The sequence below is a fragment of the Vulpes vulpes genome, chromosome 7 (genome assembly GCF_048418805.1).
Source record: "Vulpes vulpes isolate BD-2025 chromosome 7, VulVul3, whole genome shotgun sequence".
Lineage (NCBI taxonomy): Eukaryota > Metazoa > Chordata > Mammalia > Carnivora > Canidae > Vulpes > Vulpes vulpes.
In genome coordinates this window covers 117405592-117425559 of record NC_132786.1, presented here as the reverse complement: position 1 = coordinate 117425559, position 19968 = coordinate 117405592, and the positions used below count along the sequence as shown (strand labels likewise).

The following is a 19968-nucleotide window of genomic DNA, read 5'->3' as shown; positions in this document are numbered from 1 at the left end:
GAATATGTTATAGTAACAAAGAATTACCTCTCAAAATGACACCTTTAGATCCACATGCTTTAGGATTTAGTTCCCTCAAACTTAAAGAAAAGCTGATTTCCATACCAAATAATCTGTTGCATAGAGTAGAAAAAAGAGGAAAGCTACCCAGTTTGTTCAATAGAACAGATATACCACTTACACCAAAACTTAAAAGAGATAATACTAGAAAATAAAACCTATGCTCCCTCACTTAAAAACATATCAATAGCAAATATAAAATCTTGGATACTGCATTTAACAGTTCACTGAAAGACCAATGAGGATTTGTTCCAGAATCACATGGATAGATCAATAGTAGTGGTTAGTATGAGAGGTAAACCTATCCGTGCATCAGTGAAGGAAACCATGTGAACATCTCAAAAGATCTTAAAAAGAATTTGAATTCAAAACCAATATCTGAAATAAAACACACAATGAAAATTTTCTTAGTTAAATAAGATTGAAAAAATGTATTCTTTAAATACTTCCTTTAAATTAACTAACCATCAAGATTATATTTAACGATGAAAATACTAGAAGTGTTTCAATTAATGTCAGGAACATGCCAAGACCTGCTTTCACCACTTACTTTAAACAAAAATTATTAAACAATGTTTTAAATCTGGATTTAAAAATAGGGAAAACAAATGGAAAGCAAGGAAGTGATCATTATTTTTAGAAAAAAGTGCTTAATATTAAAAAATTTAGTGCAATGGCCAAATTTTAAAAAATATATGTTCTATAAAGTGAGACTCAGAAAATAGAAAACAAAATTCAGGAAGGCAAAATCAGCATATGCAATAATAGCTCCTTCCTATACTGATTCCAGAGAAATAATAGAGAATATGTTTTAAATCACTTAATATAAATACAGCTGCACTGAAAATTGGAAGGTAAGTCCCCAGAGAACTGTGAAGCCTCTTTAAGAACAGAGAGCAACGAACACTTTTTCAGTCTAAAAGACTAAAATGGGAAGACTCAGGGACCACAGCTGGAAAGCCCAAGTGACAAAGGGAGAAGCTCCTTAATTTTTTTAAAAATTTAAATTCAATTTGCCAACATATAGTATAACACCCAGTGCTCATCACATCCCGTGCCCTCCTTAGTGTCTGTCACTCAGTCATCACATCCATCCACCCACCTCCCCTTCTGCAACCCTCAGTTTGTTTCCCAGAGTTATGAGTCTCTCATGGTTTGTCTTTCTCTCTAATTCTTCACACCACCCCTCCACCAATACCTAAAGAAAGTCAACACCAAAAAATAAAAAATAAAATAAAATAAAAAAAGAAAGTCAACACCATGAAAGATGACAAATCCAACAAATGGAAGAACCTGGAAGCTGACGAAATGGAATAAAATAAGAATTCAGAATACAAGTTAAAACATGCATGTTTAGTATCCTCAAAGGAGGAAAATGCCATAAAATAACAGAGATCATTAAAGGATAGCAGATATTTCAAGGGGGAAGGAAGGAAGGAAGGAAGAATGGAAAAAGAAAAAAGAAAGTAAAAGCCTAGGGAAAAAAAAAATTAATGGCCTAAGAAATAAATTACTGGCTGTAAGATTAAACTGAAGAATTCTTCCAGAAAAGAGCACAAGGAAATAAAGAGGTAAAAAATATGGAAGAAACATGAAGATCAGATAAAGTTCCAACATATCTTAGAAATTGGAGTTCCAAATAAGAAATAGAGAAAACAGGAGAAAGGAAATGCTGGAAAAAGTAATGCTAATATTTTTCCAGAATTTAAGAATGATTAGAATCTTTCAATAAAAAAGGATTGCTAAATGAAAATATAGGGTTTTCTTAAACTTCCACATATGAAATTTCGGAAGATTTAGGATAAAGACAGTTTTCAAAAAGCTAAGAGAGAGAAAAGGCATATTACTACAAAGGAATGGGACTCAGGTTGGCACCAGACTTTTCATCGGCATCTTTAGATTGCAAGAATCTATGCAATGAAAAAACATTATTTTCAAAATGTTAAAGAAATATTAGCAAAAAATAAAAAATGTTTAAAACAAAGCTCTCTGTTGCCAAAAATGTAGTTAGCTGACAGCCGGGCCCACAGAATGGTTTCTTTCCGACAAGAAAATCAGCAGTACAAATTAATGGCCTTAAAAATATTCATATTCTTTAACCTATCTAGAAATCTATTCCAAAAAGATGATCAGAAATGTAACATATCACAAGTGCAATGGGCCAAAGTTGTAGAATTTGATAACAAAAATCAAAAACATCCTAAACTCTCCAAATTAAGGAAAAGGTTAACTAAATCATGGCTGAGCTATATGATGCAATATTTGCCATCATTAATACAGAGTAAGTGCTAATGAGATAATGGCAATAGTCAATGGCAAGTCAAAAGTGGCTCAAACAATAATGACATCTATTTTCTGACTTGAGAATTAGGGATATAAGGAAAAAGTGCAAACTGGCAAACATGGCTTGTTTCTCCCCATTATTTCTTCTTCCTTCTTTTTTTTTTAAATCTTTTTTTTTATTATGATAGTCGCACAGAGAGAGAGAGAGAGAGAGAGAGAGAGAGAGGCAGAGACACAGGCAGAGGGAGAAGCAGGCTCCATGCACTGGGAGCCTGACGTGGGATTCGATCCCGGGTCTCCAGGATGGCGCCCTGGGCCAAAGGCAGGCACTAAACTGCTGCGCCACCCAGGGATCCCCTTTCTTCTTCCCTCTTTCTCAGAAAGAGAACTCTTGACTAAAAAAAATTTTTTTTAGTTTATTTATTTATTTATTTATTTATTTGAGGGGGGGGAGCACATGAGCATGAATGGTGGGGGGGGGCGGCAGAGGGAGAGGGATGAGCAGACTCCCCATTGAGTGCTTAGCCCAGAGCCCGAGGGGTCATTGCAGAGCCCTTACCATGACCCTGAGACCATGACCTGAGCAGAAGGCAGACGCTTAACCAACTGAGCTACCCAGGCACCCCAAGAACTCTGATTTTCAGATGGGCATATAGCTACCCTGAAACTTTCCCCTGATTCTATGAACACTAAATACTGGTCAAAATGATAGAAGCTGGAGGGTTTCATGTAACTTCCAAGAAGTGTCCTTAAAGTAAAGGTGAGGGGAGTACATTTGCCTCTTATACTTCTTCCTTTCTCTTGATTGGAATTCAGGAATGAGAGCTAGAAATTAAGCAGCCACATTGCTCTGAGGAAGCCATGTTCTGAGTGGAAGGAGAACAAGAGAGAAGGAATCAGCATCTTTAACACCAAGAAGCACCACATCTGCTCTAGAACACCTACCTCTAGACTTTTTTGTGAGAAATAAAGTGGTATTAAGCCCCGGTTGTTGAGCTTTTTGATACACATACCTGTAGTACCTAATCCTAAAATCTGGGCTCTACCCTTAGAGTTTCTGATTCAGTAGATCTGGGGGTGGGGCCTGATAATTTGTATTTCTAACTAGTTCCCAGATGGTGCTGATACATCTGGTGTGGGGACCACACTTGTAGAACCACTGCACTGAGGGAGATAATAACCCAGTGGTTCTCAGGCAGCCCAGGGGGCTCAGCGGTTTAGCGCCGACTTCAGCCCAGGGTATGATCCTGGGGTCCCAGGATTGAGTCCCACGTTGGGCTCCCTGCATGGAGCCTGCTTCTCCCTCTGCCTGTGTCTCTGTCTCTCTGTCTCTCCTCTCTGTGTTTTTCATGGATAAATAAATAAAATCTTAAAAAAAAAAACAAACCCAGTGGTTCTCAACCCTTGCTTTACATTAGAATCCCTGGGGAGGGAGGCAAGACCAGGGGAAGGAAGGTTCTTTAAGAAAACACACCATCTACCTGGAACTCACTCCAGAGGAGACTGATTTAATTGATCTGGTCTGAGCAGAGGTGTAGGTTAAAAATCTTCGAGATGATTCTAAGGAGCATGCTGGGACTGAACACTGTAACCCTTTGCTGCTTACTATTTATAGCACCAATGAGGCAGAAATACCTGTGTTCCCCCGCAGAGGGAAATGGTATTTAGAAAACTGCGCTTGGTGACCTAGAACTTGAAGCCAAAAGACTGAGGTCACTGCTCGAGACAGTAGTTTCTCTGGACGTTGGTTATTTTACCTATAAAATGATGATGATATTGACATCATCTGGTTTCGTAGAGAGTGAATGAGAGGACATGGGTGAAAGCACTTTGTAATCTCCGAGTATTACACAGACCTAACAAGGGAGTAGACCCAGCAGATCACGGACGGAGAACCCGAGTTGGTTCAGCTCTGGAACAGGATCCAACATTTGAAAGACGTAGGAGGGTAAATGGGAGAAGAGATAGGAAGAAATATTGTAGGACTCCTCCACGACTCTGCGCCACAGAGGCCCGAAATAGAAATGATCCATCTCTCCTGCCACGGGTGCTGCCTTCCCTCCTTCTCTTGATTTTTTTAAATGCTTTTTTCCACAGGTGTTCCTAGTCTGAACTAATTCCTCTGGGTGAAAGTTTTGGCCTGGAGCATAGACCTTGCCTGCATGGAACTATGTGTCCACGAATGGCTATGTCTGCTATTAGGATCATTACACTGCCATCCGGAACTGTTGCTTGAAACCTCCTGTCACGGAGAGGCTTCCCAGGTGGCTGTTTTATGTCCAGGTGTTCAGCTGAGGATGTGCCAGATGGCAAAAATTGACCCTAATACTTATTTTTTTAAGATTGTATTTCTTTATTTGAGAGAGAGAGAGAGAGTGCACACTAGCAGGGGTGAAGGGCGGAGGGAGAGGGAGAAGCAGACTTCCCGCTGAGCAGGGGGCCCTGGTGTGGGGCTCGATCCCAGGACCCTGAGACCATGATCTGAACCGAAGGCAGCTGCTTAACCATCTGAGCCCCAGGTGCCCTGACCCTAACACTTCTAATTTCAGGATAAATAGTACCAGGCAAAGGGAGGTTTAGTTCATCCCTGGAGGGCCTCAGGTGCCCGAGTGGGGGGGTTAGGCCTTTATTCTGTAGCCTGTAGAAGTCATTGGTTTTAATCTAAGAAGTGACCCAGAACAGTGCTCCGAGAGTATCAGTCAGTGTGATGGATGAGATGGGGCTGAGGCTGACATCAGGATGACAAACCACAGAAGTTACTGAAGTAATTCAGGGGCGAGGGTAGTGACAATGGAATTTGAAAAGAAAGGATAAATGCAAGACACGTAGTGAATGAAAACGAACTCTTGGCCTTCACAACTGTCGGGTTCTTACAGTAAATACTGGCAGCCTTCAACAACTAAAGCTTGATGAGGGCTACCCTCTCTTCCTTCACTATTAGGTGGTGTCCTCCAGTGAAAGCAAGTTTGCAGGCTTCATGCAACTACATAGACCATCATCAACAAGCAGGCACAAAAAAAAAACAAAAAAAAAAAAAAAAAATACTACACACAAAAAATATCTTGTGCCAAAGTACTAAACAGAGTTCTAGATTCAGGGAGCCATTCTAAAGGCTGTCGGTGTGCCATATTCAGAAGATGCTTACACGTACTACATGTAGGCAAGAACAGAAATGCCAAAAAAAAAAGTGCCTGTACACTATTCTAACCAGCCACATATCTCCAACACCTGTTATCTCCACAATGAAAAATTATTTATAATCTTTTATGTTAATTAACATACCTCTAGTGCAGAATAACCGTGATACTGGAAGCACTTGTGCATCCATCTCTGTAGTGAAGATTCCTGATTAGTCTTTCAAATGCTAATTATCCACCCTGGAGTGTGCAGATTAAAGTTAAGGCTCAAACACATACACGTCTCACTGAAGTATTCTAAAGTATACCGACAAGATAACAAGCATCAAAGAGAGTTTCAAGGTCACCAGGCTGTGGATCATGTTTGAGGAAGATGAAAAAGCACTGTTTTAATGAGGAGCCATAGTGCTAAGGAAGAGGAAACAGCTGTGGTTTAAGCAGAAAAGAAATTTATGAGAGGACACGGAGTAGCTCAGAGGATGGCTGGAAAGGGAGCATTAGACCTGCATGGTCAGAGACTACAACCGGTAACAACAGACCACTGGACCCATGGGAGGGGGCTCTAGGGTGGCTGTAGGAATGCACAGGCGCCTTGAGTCACTGACGCCACTAGTCCTGGATGCTGGATGCTCACCCCTAGAACCCCCCTCACTGTTGCCCCAGGAGCCGACCTAGCAATATTCCTGCAGTTACCCAGGAAGCACACGGCTTTCTGCGTTTGCTGTTCTGAGTCAAGAGCTCCCGGCTGGTGTACATGATTGGTAGAACCAGTATGTGGCATTTCAGATTCAGCCAGTAGACTCCTAAGGTGGGGAATTCTGCAAACACAGAATGGTGATTCAGAGGGTAGGCATGCAAAACAAACAAATATATGTATGTAGACATATACACGTACACATCTATATACATCCAGGAAAGGGTAAGCTGGATGAGAAGTGGTGGCAATGTATTCAAGTAGAAACATGTGACACGTGTTCCCCAGAGAGCCAGAGTTACAGATTTGGGAGTTGGCTAGTAACTGCATTTCGAGTTAAGACAGGAATCTGGACAGACACTCACACTTTTTATTTACATAGGAGGGATCGGAGTCTAAGAGTGCTTCATCGCTACCGATCTGCTGCCCACTCTAATCCCCAGCGTCTATTACATGAAAATGAAGAAATTCACATTCTATCAGCGGAGATAGGAAAAGTATAGGTGGTACGAACAGAAAATAAATGGGAGAGAACTCATGATTGTTGAAGGCCTATTGTGTGCTCTTTGTTTAATGTTTAAGTGCCAACCCTATATCGTGCACTACACCAGGCCGATTTAATGGTGAGCAAAACTGGACATGTCCTGGCATATGAGGATGTGAAAGCAGGCTGGGGTGCAGACAATTTGGAGGTGTTGTGGAGGTCAAGCTGGAGGTAAAAAAAAAAAAAAAAAAAAAGGCCAGGCTACAGAACTGGTCCATATCTGTTGAAGGATTTTGAGCCTTATCCTAAAGAGGATAAAACATCTAAGGGTTTTAGATGTTTTAAGCTATTTTTTTTTTTTACATACATCATCTCATTTGATCCCTGCAACAACTCTGTAAGGTGGATGTTACTAGTATCCCGTTAACACACAATGAAACTGGGGTTCAGAGGGAGATTAAGTGACCTGAGACCTACAAGGAGCAGAAAAGGATGGGAAGGATAGAAGGCAGGCTGGCAGGGAAGGCTTCTTGGAGAGGAATTCACACTTTTTGAAGGCCTGTTGTTTCGACGAACATTCACAGTATCTTTGCAAGTTTTTTTTTTTTTTTTTTTTTTTGACAGAGGAACATAATCGCACATATTAAGAGGATCCAAACTCCAAACACTGGACTCCACAGCTGTTGTGAATCGTGGTCCCTAAGCAACATCCCCTTAGGTTCACTCAGTGAGTTCAGAGTATAAATGAGCATCAGGGCCTGGCGTCTGAAGGACCCTTAGGAAGAAAGGCTGGTGACGGCCGGGCAGGTGTACCGGCTGCGGGGATGGTGTAAGGGCTGGGGAGGAGGTGTACCGGCTGGGGGGGCGGGGTAAGGGATGCGGGGCGGTGTACGAGATGGGGGGTCAGTGCACCGGCTGGGGGAGCCGGTGGGGGAGCCGGTGGGGGAGCCGGTGGGGGAGCCGGTGGGGGAGCCGGTGTACTGCTGGGGCAGGGGTGTACGAGATGGGGGGGCAGGTGTAAGGATTGTGGGGGCAGTGTACGGGCTGGAGGGGTATGGTGTATAGGATAGGGGGGCCAGTGTACCACCTGGGGGGGCGGTATACAGGCGGGGGGATGGTGTACAGGATGGGGGGGATGTACGGGATGGGGCGGCGGTGTAAGGGATGCGGGGCCAGTGTACAGGCCGGGGGGGGGGTATGGTGTACCGGACGGCGGTATGGTGTACGGGATGGGGGGATGGTGTACGGGATGGGGGTGATGGTGTACGGGATAGGAAGGATAGTGTACGGGATAGGGGGGATGGTGTACGGGATAGGGGGGATGGTGTACGGGATAGGAAGGATAGTGTACGGGATGGGGGGATGGTGTACGGGATGGGGGGGATGGTGTAATGGTGTACGGGATGGGGTGATGGTGTACGGGATGGGGGGGATGGTGTACAGGATAGGGGGGATGGTGTACGGGCTGGGGGGATGGTGTACGGGCTGGGGGATGGTGTACGGGATAGGAAGGATAGTGTACAGGATGGGGGGATGGTGTACGGGATAGGGGGAATGGTGTACGGGATGGGGGGATGGTGTACGGGATAGGAAGGATAGTGTACGGGATAGGGGGGATGGTGTACGGGATGGGGGGGATGGTGTAATGGTGTACGGGATGGGGTGATGGTGTACGGGATGGGGGGATGGTGTACAGGATAGGGGGGATGGTGTACGGGATGGGGGGATGGTGTACGGGCTGGGGGGATGGTGTACGGGATAGGGGGGATGGTGTACGGGCTGGGGGGATGGTGTATGGGATGGGGGTATGGTGTACGGGATAGAGGGGATGGTGTACAGGATAGGGGGGGATGGTGTACGGGCTGGGGGGGGGATGGTGTACGGGATGGGAGGATGGTGTACGGGATGGGGGTGATGGTGTACGGGATAGGGGGGATGGTGTACGGGATGGGAGGATGGTGTACGGGATGGGGGTGATGGTGTACGGGATAGGGGGGATGGTGTACGGGATGGGAGGATGGTGTACGGGATGGGGGGATGGTGTACAGGATAGGGGGGATGGTGTAATGGTGTACGGGATGGGGGGATGGTGTACAGGATAGGGGGGATGGTATACAGGATAGGGGGGATGGTGTACGGGATAGGGGGGATGGTGTACAGGATAGGGGGGATGGTGTAATGGTGTACGGGATGGGGGGATGGTGTACAGGATAGGGGGGATGGTGTCCGGGCTGGGGGGATGGTGTACGGCCTGGGAGGGATGGTGTAATGGTGTACGGGATGGGGTGATGGTGTACGGGATAGGGGGGATGGTGTACGGGATGGGGGTGATGGTGTACGGGATGGGGGTATGGTGTACGGATGGTGTACAGGATGGGGGGGATGGTGCACGGGCTGGGGGGGGATGGTGTACGGGATGGGAGGATGGTGTACAGGATAGGGGGGATGGTGTACGGGATGGGGGGTGGTGTACGGGATAGGGGGGATGGTGTACGGGATAGGGGGGATGGTGTACGGGATAGGGGGGATGGTGTACGGGATGGGAGGATGGTGTACGGGATGGGGGGACGGTGTACGGGCTGGGGGGATGGTGTAAAGGCTTGGGGGGCCGGTGTACGGGCCGGGGGGCCTGGAGCAGGCCAGAGCTGGGAACCCCGTGCTGTGGGAGGCTCAAGCCCCGGGCGGTGATCTAGGGAGAGCCGGGGCGAGACGGCTGGGCAGGCGGGCCCACGGGGCCGGGGCGGCGGCCGGGCTGGGGGGCCTCCGGGCCCCCGTGCGGCCCGTCCTGCGGGCGCTGCCCAGGGCGGCGGCGGCGGCGGCGTCCCGGAGGCCTCGAGTCCGCCGCCCGCCGCGGGTCCCAGGTCCGGCCGCCCGGGGGGAGGGGGGCGGGGCTCGGAGGAAGCGCGGCGCGCCGTGACCCCGGCGGCGTTCCGTACCGGCGCGATCCGGCGGCGGCAACATGGCGGCCGCGCCCGGGCCGGGCCCCCGGAAAGTTTCCCCCGAGGCCGGCCTGCGTTAGTGCGTGCGGCCCTCGCCCCCCCGCCGCGCCGCCTCCCGCCGCGAGCCGCAGGCCGGGCCCCCGCGCCCCCCCGCGCCCTCCCGTACCCCCCGCGCCCCCAGCGCCGGCTCCGGGGGTTGGGCGCGCACGGGCGGCGGCGGCCGAGTCAGGTAGGGGGTCGGCGGGGACGCGGGGGGCGGCCCCCGCCCGGCAGCGCCCGGGCTCCGCCCCGCGGGCTGTGGGGCCGAGGCTGCTGCGCGTCCCTGGGAGCGCCAGTGGGGCGGGGGGGGGGGGGGGGGCCGAGGTGGCCGCGAGCCTCTGGGCGGCGGGGGCAGGACCGAGAGCCCGGGTGCTCGGGGCCCTTGACTCCCCGTCGCGGGCCCGGGAGTTAACGTGATTCCTAGAGCCGAAGCCCCGAAACCCCCGACCTCCCCCGACCTCCCCCGACCTCCCCCGACCTCGGTGCTCGGTTTGGGCCTTTTCGCTTTTGAGGCTTCTTCCCGCAGACGGGACAGAGGCAGCTGCGGCCGGAGCCCGGGCCCAGGGTGCAGCGCGTCGGCGAGCAGGACCCGGGGCAGGACACGGGAGCGCCGGCTGCGGGGCTGAGGGGGGGCTGAGGGGAGCTGAGGGAGGGCTGAGGGAGCTGAGGGAGGGCTGAGGGAGGGCTGAGGGGAGCTGAGGGGGGCTGAGGGAGGGCTGAGGGGGGCTGAGAGGGGGCTGAGGGAGCTGAGGGAGGGCTGAGGGAGGGCTGAGGGGGGCTGAGGGGGGCTGAGGGAGGGCTGAGGGAGGGCTGAGGGGGGCTGAGGGGAGCTGAGGGAGGGCTGAGGGGAGCTGAGGGGAGCTGAGGGAGGGCTGAGGGGGGCTGAGAGGGGGCTGAGGGAGCTGAGGGAGGGCTGAGGGGGGCTGAGGGAGGGCTGAGGGAGGGCTGAGGGAGGGCTGAGGGGGGCTGAGGGGAGCTGAGGGAGGGCTGAGGGAGGGCTGAGGGGAGCTGAGGGAGGGCTGAGGGGGGCTGAGGGGAGCTGAGGGAGGGCTGAGGGGAGCTGAGGGGAGCTGAGGGAGGGCTGAGGGGGGCTGAGAGGGGGCTGAGGGAGCTGAGGGAGGGCTGAGGGGGGCTGAGGGAGGGCTGAGGGGGGCTGAGGGAGGGCTGAGGGAGGGCTGAGGGGGGCTGAGGGGAGCTGAGGGAGGGCTGAGGGGAGCTGAGGGGAGCTGAGGGAGGGCTGAGGGGAGCTAAGGGAGCTGAGGGCCTGAGGGGAGCTGAGGGGGCCTGAGGGGAGCTGAGGGGAGCTGAGGGAGGGCTGAGGGGAGCTGAGGGAGGGCTGAGGGGGGCTGAGGGGAGCTGAGGGAGGGCTGAGGGAGGGCTGAGGGGAGCTGAGGGAGGGCTGAGGGGGGCTGAGGGGAGCTGAGGGAGGGCTGAGGGGAGCTGAGGGAGGGCTGAGGGGAGCTGAGGGAGGGTTGAGGGAAGCTGAGGGGGCCTGAGAGGAGCTGAGGGAGGGCTGAGGGGAGCTGAGGGGGCCTGAGGGGGCCTGAGGGGAGCTGAGGGGGCGTGAGGGGAGCTGAGGGAGGCTGAGGGGAGCCCCCGCGCCTCTGTGACCAGTACCTGGCATCGGCGTTAAACATAATTATTTCTTCATTAGTCTATATTCCTCTCATAGGTGCTTGTTGAACACCCACTCGGTGCCAGTTTTTTTTTAAGATTTTTATTTATTCATGAGACACACAGGCAGAGGGAGAAGCAGGCTCCCTGCCAGGAGCCCAACTCGGGACTCCATCGGGACTCCATCCCGGGTCTCCAGGGTCTCCAGGGTCACGCCCCGTGCCAAAGGCAGGCGCCAGACCGCTGAGCCACCCGGGCGGCCCGGTGCCAAATTTTCTGCCAAGATACACGTACATGGTGTTAAAGACAAACTGTGAGACTTTGTGAATCTAGTAGGGAGGGACTGCAGACATCGGACAGATGACCACCAGCATTTCACTATTCTAGCAGCAGTGCAGGGACCGTATAAATGGGTCAGGGGCAGCCTCACTAAGAAATTGATTTGAGGGAGACCTGAAAAGCAGGAGTGAGGCAGGTGTAAGGACTGGGATGGAGCCCGGGAGGAGGGAAGGAGGGCACCTGCGAGGGGACAGCGTTCATGCAATTCAGAGCTGAAAGTGGAATACAAAGTCCCAAGAGGAAGAGAAAGGAGGCAGGAAAGTTGTTCGCCTCCAATTGAATAGTTTTATAAGGACTCTCGACTCTGTTGCTTAAGATGATGGGAAACCGTTGGAGGGTTTTGCATAACAGTGACCTAACAATTTTTTTTTAAGATTTATTTATTTATGATAGACATAGAGAGAGAGAGGCAAAGACACACAGGAGGAGGGAGAAGCAGGCTCCATGCTGGGAGCCGGACGTGGGACTTGATCCCAGAACTCCAGGGTCACGCCCTGGGCCAAAGGCAGGTGCTAAACCACTGAACCACCCAGGGATCCCCCTAACAATTTTTTTATTCTAAAAGGGACACTTGTTGGAGAAGGCCAGGCTCGACCACTCGATGCAGGGAGACATTCAAGCATGAGATGATGGCGGCCGGGATTGGGATTTTGACTTTGGGGCTGGAAAAAAGAAACATCTCAGATGTGTCCAAGAAGAGTGGACAGGACTCGGTGGAGATTACATATAGGTGGTGGAGAAGAGGAGAGTTAGAGTAGTATATGGGGTTTTATAAAACAGACTCTGGAAGTTCCGTTATGCAAATAGCTCTTCTGTGCTCCATTTTTTATCTGTCTCATAAGTAACTTCTCATTGAATCAAGTAACGGCAGACCAGTTGAAAACATTGGGATGCTGTGTGGTCTTACTCTCTGATTCAGCCAGTTTCTCCTTTGAAGAGGTTTACAATGTGGAAAGACTTGTATATTGGCCGTTTAAGAATATTCAATTATGTTGATTTTTGACAGTGGGGTTGCATATATTCTATGATAAGGATGTTATGGATATGATTTACAAGCTTCCCTTTTTTCCAAGGTTTTAATATATTTTTTAACAATTTATTTATTTATTCATGATAGAGAGAGAGAGGCAGAGACACACAGGCAGAGGGAGAAGCAGGCTCCATGCCGGGAGACGGACGCGGGACCTGATCCCGGGACTCCAGGATCGCGCCCTGGGCCAAAGGCAGGCGCCAAACCACTGAGCCACGCAGGGATCCCCCAAGGTTTTAGCTCTAAGAGTGAACAGAGCTGGTGCTTTATTTGCATCAGGTAGATTAACATATGTTATGTCAGGAGGGGAAGAGAGAATAATTGAAGACCTGGAAATAGACGAGATTGCTCATGGAAGGTGTATAGCAAGAGGAAAGCCTCGACCTGTGATTGAACATCCAAAGGATGGATTGAGAATCGAGAGTCTGCAAGAAGACCAAGAAGGAGAGGTCAGTGAGTTAGGAAGAAAATCTGGAGGTTGGTCTTTGAAAGCTAAAGGAAGGGCAGGTTTCAGAAGTTGAGAGGAGTCAACGATGTCAAAGGTTGTTTGAAGAAGTGCAGGATAATAAGTGAAAAGTACACATTGGTTTTAGGAGCTTATCCATCGTTTTAGAATTTGCTAGAGCAGTTTGTTGTTTAGTGGGAACTGTCGTTTAGTGGTGTGAGAAGTGAGGTGGTCAAAGCTGTCAAGAGGACAGAAGGTTGAACTTGGAAGAGAAGACTGGATTGAGTGAAGATTGCTTTTGTTTCTGGGATTTTGGGGGGGGTATTGTTTTTAAAAAGAGCTCTGCAGATGTTTAAGTGCTAATGGATAAGGGAAGAGTGGGAGTTTGAAGAACGAGGAGATTGTGGAGTTCTGGAAGAGTTAGAGGGGAAAAGCTAATCAGTATGGCTAAAGATTTAGCCTTAGGTGTATCGGGAGATGCTGGGTAGAGTGGGTCTGTGGTGTTGGAGACTTAAGGAGGTTCTCTTCTGACACCTGGTTGCAGTCATCTAGTGAGAATGCAGGGAATGGGAAGTGAGATTTGAGGACAAGGAAGAGGGGTTGAATAGTTACAAAGACTGACAGAGTGTTGAGCAAAGAAACAGAAGGCTGTCTGTCATTCAGTGGCGTTGTTCCCCAGCCAAGTGGGTCATTAGGTGTTAATTCCAGGTTATGTTTCTGTCAGGTCTGTCTTTTAGTGTCCTGTTAAAGTATAAATAAGCTGATCACAAGTCATTTTTTGAATTTTTATCTGGTTGAGTTATCCATGGACATTTAGTGTAACCATGAGCTGTTGAATGGATCAGTTCTTCTGAAACAGTATACCAGAAAATTTGAAGAATTATCTGATAGATAAAGCATTTTTTTGACCACTGTCATGTTTTAAGTACAATTTGTGGGAGCAAAGATTAAGATAATTATCTGGATCCTTTAACAAATAGTTGTTAACTTTTAAAAAGTATGAAGTTCTTAATTTACAATAAATACTGGTTAGCATTCTAACTTCACAATTTTGACTAGAAAGTTCAGGAATTGGTTTGCTATAGAGATGGTATCTGGATCTAAAAGGAGGTTTGATAACCCAAGTAATTTAGTAGAGATAAAAGTACAGGGAAAATTACGCGTCAACTTTAGGGACTAACTTTAATAAAATTAAACTTTACTTCTGGTAAGTGGGTTAGAAACAATGTGAAGACTACGATTTTCTATCTTGTTAGAGCTGCCTTGTAAAAAGATGCAGAGGATTTTAGGCAGGTAAGAATGGTCACTATTCCTGGATTCTAGTGCTTTTCAAATCAGAGGTAGGTTTTCATCATTCAGTTTATCTGCGGAGTTGCTTCAATTGTGCCGAATCCATGTACTACAATCTAAGCTAGGTTCAAGATCTCATATTCGCATGTAGTTGAAACACCAGCCCTTAAAGTAAGAAAGGCTTCTAGTCTTTGGAAAATCAGTTTCACTGTTTTTGGTTATTTAATCATACTATCTTAGCATATGTTAAGTAGAAGGCACTGTCATTTTTGTTAGGATAAACTGAGTTTTTAAACCAGAGACAGTTACCATTAAGAGACATGCAAGTCAAATTTAAAACAGAGTTTCAGAAGAAACTTTCTTACTTATTATTTTGTACAAAGAAGATAAATATAAAAGGTAAATTATATAAAACTAACACTGACATATTTTTTTCTTCTTTTTAGAGCACTATAAATAATTCCACCAGAGGAAATGCTGAAATAGGAGTTACGGATACATTGGATTTGCTGGATGAAAAACAAGCAGTTAATTTTTGTGCCGTGGGGAGAAAGCCCAAATTGCCAGATTACATGTGTAAATCACTGCGTTACTGCTTTAGTCATTGTCTGTATTTAGCAATGACGAGACTGGAAGAAGTCAACAGAGAAGTGAATATGCATTCTTCAGTGCGTTATCTTGGCTATTTAGCCAGAATCAATTTATTGGTTGCTATATGCTTAGGTCTCTATGTAAGATGGGAAAAAACCGCAAATTCCTTAATTTTGGTAATTTTTATCCTTGGTCTTTTTGTTCTTGGAATTGCCAGCATACTCTATTACTATTTTTCAATGGAAGCAGCAAGTTTAAGTCTCTCAAATCTTTGGTTTGGATTCTTGCTTGGCCTCCTGTGTTTTCTTGACAATTCATCCTTTAAAAATGACGTGAAAGAAGAATCAACCAAATATTTGCTTCTAACTTCCATAGTATTAAGGATATTATGTGCTCTGGTGGAGAGAATTTCTGGGTATGTCCGTCATCGACCCACTTTACTAACCACAGTTGAATTTCTGGAACTTGTTGGATTTGCTATTGCCAGCACAACTATGTTGGTGGAGAAGTCGCTGAGTGTCATTTTACTTGTTGTTGCTTTGGCCATGCTGATTATTGACCTGAGAATGAAGTCTTTCTTAGCTATTCCCAACTTAGTTATTTTTGCAGTCTTGCTGTTTTTCTCCTCATTGGAAACTCCAAAAAATCCAGTTGCTTTTGCATGTTTTTTTATTTGCCTGATAACTGACCCTTTCCTTGACATTTATTTTAGTGGACTTTCAGTCACTGAAAGGTGGAAACCCTTTTTGTACCGTGGAAGGATATGCAGAAGACTTTCAGTAGTTTTCACAGGAATGATTGAGCTTACCTTTTTTATTCTTTCAGCATTTAAACTTAGAGACACTCACCTCTGGTATTTTGTAATACCAGGCTTTTCCATTTTTGGAATTTTCTGGATGATTTGCCATATTATTTTTCTGTTAACTCTTTGGGGATTCCATACCAAATTAAATGACTGCCATAAAGTATATTTCACCCACAGGGTAGATAACAATAGCCTTGATAGAATCATGGCATCCAAAGGGATGCGTCACTTTTGCTTAATTTCAGAGCAGTTAGTTTTTTTTAGTCTTCTTGCAACAGCGATTTTAGGAGCAGTTTCCTGGCAGGTAAGCATATAGTTTGTTTATGATGTCAGTGCCTGTGATGTGTGATTAAATGCTTCCTTCAAGGGTTAAATGATCAGAATCGAAAAGTCAAGTTCCTGATTTCAAAAGGAGATTGTTTTTTGGTGCTTATTTTTGTTCATGGAATCGAAGTACTGAATGAATATTGACAGTATAATTTAGTTTGATCTCTACCAAAGAGGTACCAAAATGTTAGGAATACTCAGCAAGTGACATGCCTTCTGCTTTCTAATTGTTCCTTAAACACTGAGATTAAAGATCCTTAGAATATTAACATTTGAGGGTGCTTTGAGATTGCACGCTAATCCTCTCATCTCACCTAGGAGGAACGTGAATGCCCAAGAAGACACATCCAGAATCTCTGGTACTAGCCTTAACAGGTTACCTAGCTTCTATCTAATCCACTGGTCTTTTCACTACAACACATTTTTTTTTATATAGCCCCTTCCCATTTATGTAAAAGGTGATTAGATAACGAATCAGGTTCTTAATTACAGATTAGTGGGCTCTCCTCCTAAGAAAGAAAAAAATGGGTTTTATAATACATTTGCTGCCCATGAAATGTTGAAGACATTTAAAAAGGTCTTTTGTAGACAAAGATATTTAAATTGCACGGTTGGAGTTTATATTAAGCTTAGTCTTCCATTTTTTGAACATTTATTGATTGCGGTATATGTCAGGTATTCTACTGGCTGCTGAAGATCTCAAGATGAATAAGAAATGTCGGTCTTAAGTCACAATCTGTTGGGCTGGGAAAGAGGCAGGCTTGTAAACAATTATTACAGTGTGAGAAATGTTGTAATTTGAGTACGTCAGATTAGGATGTAGGGGAAAAAGGAAGGTCATCTATGCTTGGTGCAATTTTCTGCCTTGTTCCAATTACTTGCTACAGAGTGATTTCTAGATGTGTTTGAAGGGAGATGTAGAGAGACTTGCCTGGGCATGGTACCTTTTTGTCAGTGTGGGCTAGGGCAGGGAGCCTGTGTAGGAGTCAACTAAGTGATAAAAACATTGTGGGTGTTAACCTGAGGCTGTCTTCCTCACTTTCCTTGCCAGTGCTGGGGACTATCAGAATCATGATGATGATGATGATGATGATGATGATGATGATGATGATAAGAAGATGATGTCAGAAACTCTTAAAAAAAAAATTGTGCTTCTTTCCCTCACCTTTCTCTCGTCAGCTACTTTTCCGGCTGTAGCTACTCCCCACGCACACTCCTCAGCCTCATTCATGCTTGACACTTATCCAGACCATCAGATCCTGTCAACCAGTTACTTTCTAAGCCACCATATCTTTCTTGTTTTCTTACACCAGTGACTTCAACTCTGGTATGTACCCCACTGGAGGTACACAGAAGCTTTCCAAAGAATAGGTCAGCAAGATTCTGTCCTTCCATTCCACATTTATTTATTTATTTTATTTTATTTAACTTGGTCTACTTGAGAATGCCTCTCAATTTAAGTACGGAGTGCTAGCTCATTGTGGTTTTAATTGTATGTCTCTAATGACTAATGATGCGGAGTATCATTTAATGTGTGTATTAGTCGTTCATTTATCTTTATTTTTGAAATATCTATTCAAATATTTTGCCCATTGTTAAACTGAGTTATTTCTCTTCTTATGATTGAATTTTAAGGGTTCTTATATTATGGTTATAAGTCTTATCAGATGACTGGACAATGTTTTCTCCTAGTCTGTGACTTATCTTTTTTTCTTAGTGACCCTTTTTTTTTTTTTTAAGATTTTTTTTATTCATGAGAGACACAGAGAAGAGAGAGGTAGACACAGGCAGAGGGAGAAGCAGGCTCCATGCAGGGAGCCCGATGTGGGACTCGATCCCGGGACTCCAGGATCACTCCCTAAGCCGAAGGCAGACGCTTAACTGCTGAGCCACCCAGGGATCCCATCTTAGTGACACATTTTGAAGAGCACAGGTCTTTAATTTCACGAAGACCAACTTATCAACTTTTTCTTTAAGTACTGTGTTTTTAATATCCTATCTAAAAAGTCTTTGCTCAATCCTAGATCACAAAGATTTTCTTCTATAGTAATTTTCTTCTAGTGGTTTTATTTTAGCTTTAATAATTAGGTGTAAGATCTATTTTGAAATAATTTTTGTCAATGGTATGATGTAAGGATCTAATTGTTTTAAAATACAGCTAACTGTTCAGGAAAAGACAATCCTTTTCCCTGTTGAATTTCCTTGACACTTTTGTCCAAAATCAGTGGAATATAAGGCTTTGTTTCTGAGCTCTCTTTTTTGTTCCTTTGATCTATATGTCTGACCTTATACTAGTACTATGCTGTAAGATATTTTCAAATTTCCCTTGAAGTTTCTTTTCGACCTTTGGGTTATTTAAAAGTTGGTTGTCTGATAACTGGACGTTTGAGGGATTTCTCACATTTCTTTGTTACTGATTTCTAATTTACTTACATGTGATTGGAGAACATAGTTAGTATGGTTTTAGTCTTTTATTAAGACTTGCTTTGTGGCCCGACATGCATTTTATTCTGGAGAATATACCCATGTTCACTTGAAAAGAATGAGCAGTCTGTTGTTACTGGTTAATAGCAGCTAGATTAAGCTGGTGGTTTTCTTCCTAATCTATATCCTTGCTGATTATCTGTCGATTTCCATCAGGACAGAGAGGAATATTAAAAATTTTCATTATAAATTGTTAAAGTGACATTTTCTTGTTTCATGTATTTGGGCTTCTCTTCCAAGTATATTTTGAAATATATCCAAGTATATCTTTAATTACTATACCTTAATATATAGACCTTTTTCTCAATATAATAAATAGCCTAGTTGAGTAGTACAGAAGAGACCTTATGGCTTACAAGACCTAAAATATGAACTCTCTGGCTCTTTACAGAAAGTTTGCCAACTCCTGTTGTAAGCCAATGCTTCTCAACCTTTAACATGCATTGAAATCATGTGGGGATGTTAAATTTTGAAGACTGAAATTTATTTTGGGAGAAAGCTTGAACAATTTAAGGTGATACAGAAACTCCTGGTCAAAAGTATACCCATTGAGTAACAAGGTATTAATTAAGCTATTTAAGACTAACATGCATCTACCAGAGTTTTGTCCGCATTCCCTGATAAGTTGCTATTTGGTAACTGCTGCCTATGATGTAGGCATTGTGTCTTTGATGCAATTAAATTTAAGATTTAATCTTCTTTTTAAACATTTCTCAAACTATGCTCTGCCGAGTATTCTGTGAGATGTTAATGAGTATACTCAAAGAAAAAGTGTTCAAAGAGAGAAACATTTCCAAACTTACTTACTATGAAGTCCTTGCCTATACCCCTCATTATGCCTCATTAACCAGTTCCCCCACCACCACACCTATTAACCTCTGTGTGAAACATAATTTAGGAAACACTCCACTGGATTTATAAAAGATCCCACCCTTTTCACTGATTGAAGCATCAGAAAATTATATAGTGAAAGTCAATAAATTAAGAGTTTTATAAATAAGCTCAGGACCATTCTTGGTATAACATCATTGTTAATCCAAGTAAATCCTAAGTCCTATCTCAGATTCTTTTAATTAGATCTTGTTCTGTAGAAATTGAACAATTTTTAACATTTCAAAATGATATACTGATTAGCTTTTTAACAATATATTCTAAACCCATATTTTCACATTCTTGTGAGCATAATGCTCAAGTGCAAACATATTTTCCATTGTCTCATTAAAATTTCCTTTAATGGATTTACACTGGAAAATTAGTTCCACTGATTGGGAGGGGGGATTGGCACAGACCCTGTGTGGCAGGAAAAAAAAAAAAAAATTAGGATCAGTGAGAGTAGAGCTAGCTTTAAATCAAGTATAGCTTGACTAAAGTGCTAGTCTTACACTTAGAACAGCAATTTTTTCCCTA

At 45.4% G+C, this 19968-nt stretch overlaps 1 protein-coding gene and 1 long non-coding RNA gene across 3 annotated transcripts in view; one reads left to right on the top strand and one right to left on the bottom strand.

Moving 5' to 3' along the window:
- The window catches only part of LOC140599748 (uncharacterized), a 38870-nt gene extending 28633 nt beyond the window's left edge, over positions 1–10237 (bottom strand). Inside the window, exon 1 of the long non-coding RNA XR_012002755.1 lies at positions 10115–10237. This is a non-coding gene — a long non-coding RNA (uncharacterized lncRNA). The remainder of the gene's footprint in view (positions 1–10114) is intronic.
- TMEM168 (transmembrane protein 168) overlaps positions 9613–19968 on the top strand; it is a 30800-nt gene continuing 20444 nt past the window's right edge. Inside the window, exons 1-2 of one of the 2 annotated variants that reach the window (XM_072764780.1) lie at positions 9613–9826; positions 14801–16054. In XM_072764780.1, coding sequence (XP_072620881.1) covers positions 14927–16054 — 1128 coding nt within the window. In that variant the 5' untranslated portion in view covers positions 9613–9826; positions 14801–14926. Of the gene's footprint in view, positions 9827–11122; positions 13069–14800; positions 16055–19968 lie in introns of those variants that run through there. The other variant, XM_026012160.2, reaches the window with a different exon arrangement.